The sequence below is a fragment of the Apostichopus japonicus genome, chromosome 1 (genome assembly GCF_037975245.1).
Source record: "Apostichopus japonicus isolate 1M-3 chromosome 1, ASM3797524v1, whole genome shotgun sequence".
NCBI lineage: Eukaryota > Metazoa > Echinodermata > Holothuroidea > Aspidochirotida > Stichopodidae > Apostichopus > Apostichopus japonicus.
The window spans coordinates 886318-896304 of NC_092561.1; the positions used below are offsets into that span (position 1 = coordinate 886318).

Here is a 9987-nt window from a genome sequence, read left to right on the forward strand (position 1 = left end):
TTAACAAGTTGTGCGTAGCTCTATGGCTGCAATGAACGTATTCTCCAATCCATATGTATTTGTATGTTAAATCACTGTGCCTCTACATCCACATGAATGATCCCGGAACTGGGTGCAGGCTAGGAAACAACCCAGACATACACTCACACACCACTGAATAAAAATACACAGGAAATATACATTAAAAAAAACTCGCTGTAGAGGATGTAGTGTCTTTCTAGCGATGTATTCACCATGTATTGTACACATAAAGTCTATAAAAACTGTTGAGACGATATATTAAAGTGAAGCAATGATATAGACAAATGGCGTTTATATGCAGCATAGCTGAAGCAGTAGGATAAAAACTTAGTTTTACAAATTATGGATAGATATAGACACTTTCGATTTGTGATTCTGGAACAATTCTTTATGTTACACCTTATAAGTATCGAAACTATTCCAATATAGGCCTACATGTGTAATATTTTCTATGAACTTCTTATAATGTTTGTGAGAGCTACGGCTATTCTTAAACGATTTTATCATATATATATATATATATATATATATATATATATATATATATATATATATATAGGAATAACGGAAAAACTGTTAAACAACTATGCTGCATTTAGAGAAAGGCTGGATCTCGAGTGAGATACAATAATTAAATTAGGTAAGTGATTGGAAGTAAAACAGCCAATGTTTGGTTTTTGCATTTTTTATATATATATATATATATATATATATATATATATATATATATATATATATATATATATATATATATATATATATATATATATATATATATATATATATATATATATATATATATATATATATATATAGGAAAGGTTGAAGCAAATATAATGTGAAACACAAAGACGCACCGCTTGATGGTAGTTATGGAACGAAAATTCATTTAAGGTTGCCTTGCTTAGGGAAACGTGAAATAAAATATAATATAAAGCATACATAAATTGTCAAAACATCTTTAAAATTGTCAAAACATCTTTAAAATTGTTTAATGTCTTTGGAATTATAATTATTTCTATTTATAGACCGCACTCTTTTCTTGGTGTGTTCCCCTTCTTGTATAGATTATTTCATCTATTGATCATTTTACGTGAATTTGAGATGGTCCACTGGCTTGGCAACCGTATAGTGGATTAATTGCCGCAGTACGGGTTATATCGCTGTAATGATGGTACGGTATGGAGAAGGAAGGAAACTACATTGGCCTGTATACTGTATCTACTTCAAAACGTATTGAAAACTATAAACAACTGCATTCCGGAAAATAATTCGGAATATTTTTTATATTTATGGGAGAGATTGTCGTATCAAGTAACAATTACGTGCGCCGAGTATGTACGTCTGTATTCAGGCTGTTGCTATGATGTCACCATGGTAATAATTACCACAATGTTTCCTTAAAAGACGGTTTCACAATTTTACTGTAGTAATATTAAAGTTCATTAAATTCAACCCGTCAAGTCGTGTTATGGTCCATGTACAGTAGATAAGTTATATAGGTCTACATCACATATCTGTTGATGACAAAAAGAGGTAATATGACTTGGGCAAACTTCTGTCTCGACCGACACAGCCTCTGCTCATACACACACAGTTTTGTACACAGAAGTATCATCGAGTTGTCTATATATGAAACCCAGAATGTAGGAACAGACAATATGCTTTGCAACGTCTGACGATGGGTTGGGGAATCATTATAGTGCTTCCACGATTCGCCCAATAAGATATGACGTCACCGTTTTTCTGACTAAAGAACAGTTAGAAAACATTGCCCATGGTGAACCTGAAATGCTATACACATCCAGTTGGGTTAAATTAAAATTAAAATATAAATTTATGTTGCACGACAACCTCTCTATATGGTTTGTTGATATACGATAATTTCGCGATACTATAGTTTCTTTAAAAAGTTCACACGTTATAACGATACTTCCGAATTTGTTTTATTATTTACATGCATCAGTGATATTCTGTACGTTAAATCAATTGAATTTTCTTCAGTACACGCAGGAAAGAGATATTCGTATATTTCGCGAAATTACTATATATACTGTACTTTTACTATACTGTAGCCTATATATATATAAAAATGTCAGAGATACCAGACAATATTAAAAAGAAAAATGTGAATTTTGGCACAACATTAATTTTGATATGTTGTCAACCGTTAAAAATTCACTGCTATACCAGTCTGTTTTGTATTTCTATATTCCATCTTCAGCTGGGAGAAATGATGCTTCACACATCTGAGTCACATCAATGAAAGTGGCTGAACTACCTAGTCTAACACATAGACCATTAGGTCAGTTCTTCAGATGCAACACAAAATTTTAAAATGGAAATACAAGAGTGTTATGGTCTCAAACCACATTTTTACAAGCATTAACAGTTTGAAATGGTGTGAAATGTCATCCAACATTGCTCTGTTGAGGCTCATGTGGAGCTAAAAGAACATGTTTACTTGTCTGAGTTATTTTAATTTACAAAACATTGCATTGACTTTAAGGGCCTGCGCCGAGGTGCCATGAAAGTCGAAATATAGCTACAAAATCATTTCTAGCACATAAATTTCTTTTTCGTTGGACTACAACAAATCAAGACTAAAATTCTGTCTAAGTCATATATAAAGCTTTTCTTACCAATATAACACTTCTGTTAAACTTGTTATTGAAATTCAACCCTTTGACAAAGGAATCTTTAAATTGGTCATTTTCCTTGCATATATCGTAAGGTCATCAAATTAATAGTCTCATACATTACGTCAGACAACTCTTTATAAGTAAAGTTGGGAAAATAATTCACACTTCTAATTTTCAGTGGCCATATCGAAATTTATGTCATCTTACTTATCTAGATAATATTCCAAAGGCCTCATAGAAGTATTTTAAATATCACAGAAGTTAAGTTGACAAAGGGTAACGTTTTGCAGTTCAAAGTTGTAAGTTGGTCATCCTAATTGAACCCCACCTTGCCTATTGCAATAATGCTTTATGTATGAAACTTGCAGCGTCATGTTCGAACTTCTAAACTTTCTTAACGTTTAGATCCATTTAGATCGCCGAAAAAATACAAAGGACTGTATGCCACCAACTTATTAACTCTGGTAACTTGTATACTCATACTTAGCGGGTTATACAAACACATTGAACTCAGCATAACGCATCGTATCCAACAGAAAAGCTGCAGCAGCTGCAAAATCTAGCTGCATCAAGGCTGAGTCAATGTCGAACAATAAAGAGTATATCTATAGCAGTTCTATTGTGTGAATTAAACAGCACTACTCAGGGTATGATACTGCACAGCACAGCAGATGGCATCCCTACGCAGCCTGACTGCAGGATGCTGCAGCCCCCTCAGCGTGCTTCTTTTGGATACAGTACCGAAGGTAACTGGACACATTGACCATCATGTTAAGAGCATGTCCTCCAATCGATCCTCATTTCCTTTTTTTGTTGTTTTTATAATCTTATTGCTGGTAGAGTTGCATTTGGATTTCCATTATTCATAGTTGACGGTTGCAGTCGGAAATTTTCGTAGTTCCCGGCTGAAGTATGTATCGCAGCAACGTCTGCATAATCTGCAGACATACGATAAAGAGATGACCGGCTTGTGTAAGTCTTGGCTGGGAGAGTTGAGCTGTGCTTACCTCTAGACAAAGCTAGTTCCGATGTCGCAAAATTTGGCGCTTCGTCGTAGATATGTTGGCTGACGCGATTCGATTCTGTCCCTATCGGAGGAAGAACTAATTGACTCATTGGTCCCACTTTATCTTTGGTACTTCTCACACTGTGGGATCGATATAGCACAGCGTTAGCTGGCATATCTGACGTCACACCACTCGCGACACTACGAGGGAGGGAGTCTACCTTTACTACCGGTGACAAATCTTCCTCTTCTACAGTCAAAGACCTCTTTCTACTAACGTTGTCCTCATCCCGACGAACAACCCAACAAGCTGTCGCAACGACAGCAAAGATCATCGGCACCCCACCGGCAAAGATTAACCCAAACAAGAACACTTTATCAGACGTCATCCCACCGCTACTTAACTTTTCACCATCGACAGAGTATGCCAAATGTGCGCTTGCGCGTAACCCTGTCGACGTCTCAACCTCACATGTAACCACCATTCCCCTTCCTATATCACTTAATCCGAAAACCTCCATTATCGAATCTGAATACATTCTGATCCCTCTCTGGCCGTCTCCGTTTGCCCTGTCATCACTTTCGCCCAATGGTAGATAAACTGGATTATAGATGCTAGTATCGTTGCCATTTATGAACCATTTGTATTTTAAGATGTCTGGGATACCTTCTCCGATACACACAAATATCGCCGTATCTTCACTCCCTAGAATCGATCGTTCTACTTGAACTGTCGGAGAAATATTCAAGGGCGTTACTTCACACAGAACGTCTAACCCTTGGATCGTCTCTTCTGCACAAACAAATGTTACACCATTGTCCCATTTACTTACAAACCATTGATCAAATTCTACGAGCTCTGCTTCCCCGGAGGTTTCCAATCTATACCAAGCAACTGAAGATTCGTTCAACCCATTCTGAGTAGTTCTGTTTAAATTTGTACAAGAAAAATTGATAAACTGTCCAACAATGTCATCTTGCTCATTGTCTATGTCGAATTTACATTCAAACTGATCCTCTGCTCCGTCTGCTGTCGAGATACCAGCAAAAATGGCGACTGCAAAAATCACAAGGAAACGTAACAGAAGTTTTGATCCAATGGACTCCATTTTTTATTCAACCAAATCAAAAAGATGTCGATATAGTTGTTGTGCATGCGTTCCGCTTAAACTTTTTCCAAGCTTTAGTCCAATTGCGCTGGCGGAAAATTATATAAATATATGTATATTGTATATATCTATATGTTTAATATCCTGAATGTTTCTACTTCTCTTTCCTCCTTGTTAATATGTTGTTTTTAAAAATGTTTCTCATAGCAGTCTCAATACCTTGAAAACAAAATCCCTTATTTTTTTCCCGGTGCGACTTTCACTTTGCTGATTCGCTTCGTAATATCCTGCTGTTTTCTTCCAAGCGTTTTTTAATGTACTTTTGAATTTTTACACACATTATCACCGTTTACTTGCTAATCACGTCAATGGCGGAAGGTAACCATGCAATATTTCCTTTTCAACACAAACAAAGTGACTTTTATCTCGTTTCGAAAACAATGTCGTAAATGAATAACTCTTCTTTGTTGGAGAAGTTCCTCAAAGGCACAAATTCGTAACACTGTCAAAAATGATAAGATGTTCTTTTCTTGGATAAGTTCCTCACAGACGAATTCGTAACACTGTCACAAATGGTAAGATGTTCTTAGTTGGAGAAGTTCCTCACAGACGAATTTGTAACACGTACAAAATTGATAAGATGTTCTTTCTTGGAGAAGTTCCTCACAGACAAATTTCGAAACACTTTGACAAATGAAAAAAAGTGTTCTTTGTTGGATAAGTTCATCAAAGACAAATTTTGAAACATGAAAAAGCAAAATCAAATATTATAACGGAAATATTTGGCACTTTCTTTCTCGGTTTTTTCTATAAATTGCCCTGTTCTCTCTCTGTCTTATTCTCCTCTTCTTTCAGTTCCTGTAGAGCGGCAAGTACAGTTCTTGTCTACCCTAAGCAGATAATCACGTGACCAATATGTTGGTTTACATCTTCCAAATATGCCTTGATATTAAATCAACATGGTGACATTCACCAAAAGCGATGGCGTCATTCGGGATGTTAACTCGTCGAAAAGATGTTTCCGGTCAATGTGGTACGGCTGTTACATTTCTTAAACTCCAAAGTCATCCCGTAGGCGATTATTTTCGTCTATAGTCTGTGAAATAAAAATATACGAGAAAGTTTCAAATTGCTTATTGTATACGCGCAGTGTATGGATATGCATACACGCAGTGTGTATACAATGTATATTCAGATAGGCCTATATGCGCAAACTATACAGGTGATACTATCAACAACAGCAGCCTTCAAAACTGACATTTGTTGCCGCGATTAGCCAATCAACTCGATACAGCTACAAGGGCAACCAGCTGTGAAGAGATGGAAGACGTTAATTGTTTTTCCTGCATCTTGATTCAATTTAACTTTTGATTACATACTTTTCAAAGATGCGGCGGATTCAACGGATCATTTCCTCATAGAAGAGTGACGAATATATGCTCTAATAAAGCTAGCGAAAAAAAAATAAGTTATGAAAAAGGTTTCCTATATAGAGCAAAGAAATTGATATGAAACACAAACAACATTATTACATTCCGTGTTGTAAATAAAATCATCACTCACGTCCTATTATACTTGTAGTGTGAACTAATTTACGAACTCTCAAACTGTAACAATGTGGTCATTGGCATCCAACCCTATCCAAACAGCATCACTGGGCCCTCTTCCGCGAACACCTCCGCAAAAAGATTTCTGCTGGAATAATTGCCGCACTACGGTATGTCCCCACAAGTTAGTTCCGTGCAAACTCTCTGTTTGATGATATTTGTCGTAAAACAAGCATCATTTGTGGTATAAAATGATCACTTTAAGCAGTTTGCGATGATATAAACACCAGATGGAGTTTTGAATGCCTCCTTTCCTTACCCTCTCTACCACAAGGATTAATGGTTTCCTCAATTGCTTCCACGATATTCCGGAAAGTCGAATAACAAGGCTGCGTGGACAGAATCCAGACTGTGTAACCCACACTAGAAGATGGTTTCGTACAAATATTTAGACCGTATTGAAACTGTTTCGCGACATCACAACTCTGTGGCAACAGCAGCATGTATAGGCTGTGTGGTTACCATGATAATTAATTAGTTTTAAAACGGAAGCGTATAGCCAAATTGCATCACACGCACAAACAACGCTTACATTTCACCATATTATGACTAATTGCGCTTTTACGTTTTATAAGAAAACAAAAAGGCCAAGGTAAAGCATTGCGTTGTATTGTTTTGGTCTTTATCTCGGTTGAAAATGAAAAAGCGCATGCGTACCACGTGTTTACTGTGTTTACTAGCATGCAGCCTATAGACTGGTCATGATATGTACAATAAATATCATCCCAGGAGAAATTGAAATTAAAATGGATTTTTCCGTTTGGGACGGTCATCAGTATTGCCTCCATTTTTTTTAAAACAAAAATCAAATAGTGTTCACTAATGTTCAACTGCTATGAGCAAACAAATGTTACGTTCACATAAAATATGCTGCAAAATAGATAAAAGTTCATTAAAAGAACCAAGAGTACATACGCCGTGAGAATAGCGATCATGGTTACACCCTCTTCAAAAAATAATAAATAAAAAATACACCCCAAAGGAAAACAAACAATTAGCATATATACAATAGTAATTTCGATCCTTGCAAATGCCCCTCAAACAAAAATTCTGCTCCAAACAAGCACTCTACCCCTCCAAATTTGACAAGCTGGCGACGAGCCCGAGTATATTGCTCGTTGGAATTTGAGTGATTGACTTCTATCATCCTTTTCGCCTAGCATATTGTCGACAACACTGGTTGGCCACACTTCTGCATATTGCAACTGATGACAGTCTCAGAGGTACACTACAACAATATTTGCTGCATTGACTTACCAGGGGGCTGCCCGTTGACAGTTCAAGTTGGAAGCCAATTAAAGCATAGGCTACATTTAATTCTTTCAGTTAGTATCTCTTACCCATCGTACCGATAGCTGATGGCTTGGCCTATCCAGTGTGTTGCTAAAGGGACTCCCTAGCCTATCATATTGTACTTGCACATTTCCATACCATGAATGTTTAGGTTTTGAGCTATAAGAAGAGGATCGAGTTTAGCATACTCAACGTACCCCATGTTCTTCGGGCTGCTCGCGCGGAGTTTAGCCTTTGGCTAAGATCATATGCAGCATTATGTTCCCCTGGTGGGGGAAACGTGATACACACCTGGCGATGATCACACAGTCCCAGTCTCGATGCCAGAGGACTGAGGTTGAGAGCGGATCAGTCGTTCGGTTTTTTGTTTTTCGTGTCCAGGTTCTTTCCTGGATGACTTTTCTTTAGAAGTATCCGCATTTAACCAAATAATTTATAAAAATGCTTTAAATCACCAAGTTCACTCCTTAATTTTTGTCACACAATCTGTACTTTGATTCATGATCTTTCACACACAAGCAAAAAGAAAGCAACAGGAAAACAAAAAGAGACAAAGATGGTATCTGAAAATAATCACTGCATGCAATTGGTCCTTTTAGCCACTTTCCCCCCGAAATAGTTAACCTAAAGTTCAAGCGGATGTACATTACTGTTATTGTGATAGGCTTTATGATCGCTGGGTTGTTTATTGAAACGTAATATTCAGTTGTACGACTGAGATGCCCGCGACTGCCCATCTATATATGAAGTCGTCTTCGTTAGCAAGGAGTGACGGCATGCAATGCCCAGCTCCTGCAGAACTTGGATATGTTTTATAACTTTTGGGATATCGACAAACTATAAGGGGGAGGGGGTCTTTACCAGACTACAGGAAAAGGATAAAGGGAATTCCAAATGTGAATAAGACAAGCACTTTTCTTTAATATATATATATATATATATTATTATTATTTTTATTTTAAGAGTGTAATGAAGAGTATTGAAAGCCAGTGGAAGCAATACGATGTGGTGTACTTTAGATGCTTCAGAGCTATCAAATTTGGTCCAATCGACCGAGATTTTAGCCGTGTAAAATTATATTAAATTGTTCAAAATACTGCATATGAATAGCCTAATATTGATATCGATTCGTTGGGTAGAAGTTATTCAAGTATGTAATAACTCACTTAAAATAGAAGCTAATTCTAGGGTGGTCTAGCTAGTGAAACCGTGGCTCTGAGGCAGTAGCCATTAATATAAAACAAAACAATACGATGGTGTCACGGTGTGATACCAGTTTACAGTCTACAGCAGGGTTGCTAGTTTTCTGAAACACAACCGGTCAAATTTAGAGAATTTACTGGCCAAAACGAGTGAATATATAAAGGCCAAAAGCATTTCGTTCGATTTCTGCTTCTGTATACGCAGCCTAGTATAATTTGGTAGTTTGCATAACTTATCGATAGGGGTGACTTTATGTAAGCTACCGGCGTGGATAGCTTTTCAAAAGTGTGGGGGACAAAAGGCTTTGTGTGAGAACTCTCTACGTTGTTCTCCAAGCTCTCCCGCGTTCATGGCTCCTTTTTCATTTCTCTCTGTCTTGCTCTCCCTTTCTCTTGTTTTCTCATTCTTTTTGGGAGGGGGAGGGGGAGGAGGAGGGGAGGGGGGAGGGGGAGGGGGAGGGGGGAGGGGGGAGGGGGGAGGGGAGGGGAGGGGGAGGGGCGATTTTAAATTACGTAATATATCATGTTGCAGCTTCCAAGTAACAATATCGCATTAACTTCGGACGGTCGATATAATGATGGTATAAAGTTATAAACATATATCATAATACATGACAAGCATAGTAGCAGGATATCTCATTTGGAAGCATTTTTGGCAATGGGAGGGGGATGGGGATCCTCGTAGCGATGACTGAAAGCAACATAATAGAATAGTATTTAACTCGAGACGCAATTGACTGGTATTAATTCGAAAATTGACGCCATTTACGGATTAACGTCAACTGCGAACTGAATTAACTGATGCTTTAAATGCATTTTGAAATTTTCGTCCAAATTTTTTTATTGCCCACCTATGCCATTTATTGTACTGTGTTATCTGCTAATACAAATGATTCGTATGCTGAGAAAGAATACGGAACATGTATGTACTGCGTAATCTATCAATGCACTCTAATGCCCTCTGAAACTATATTCACTAGATATATCTGTCTTTACCGCTCCCAATCGTCCACAAGATCCTGGTTCCGCGTCTGCGGAGTGATTATTGTAAATAGGAATTCCTGCTAAAGCAATCGACGTAACGGTCTATTTTGAGAACATAAACGC

At 37.3% G+C, this 9987-nt stretch overlaps 1 protein-coding gene across 1 annotated transcript; it reads right to left on the reverse strand.

Moving 5' to 3' along the window:
* Nucleotides 1–200: 200 nt before the first annotated feature.
* Nucleotides 201–6638, reverse strand: LOC139970925 (uncharacterized). The gene is made up of 2 exons (XM_071977035.1): nucleotides 6342–6638; nucleotides 201–5874 (listed from the first exon to the last, which is right to left on the reverse strand). Exon 2 carries the CDS (start codon nucleotides 4776–4778, stop codon nucleotides 3483–3485), a length of 1296 nt encoding a protein of 431 aa, XP_071833136.1. The 5' UTR covers nucleotides 4779–5874; nucleotides 6342–6638; the 3' UTR covers nucleotides 201–3482.
* Between the last annotated feature and the right edge of the window lie 3349 nt (nucleotides 6639–9987).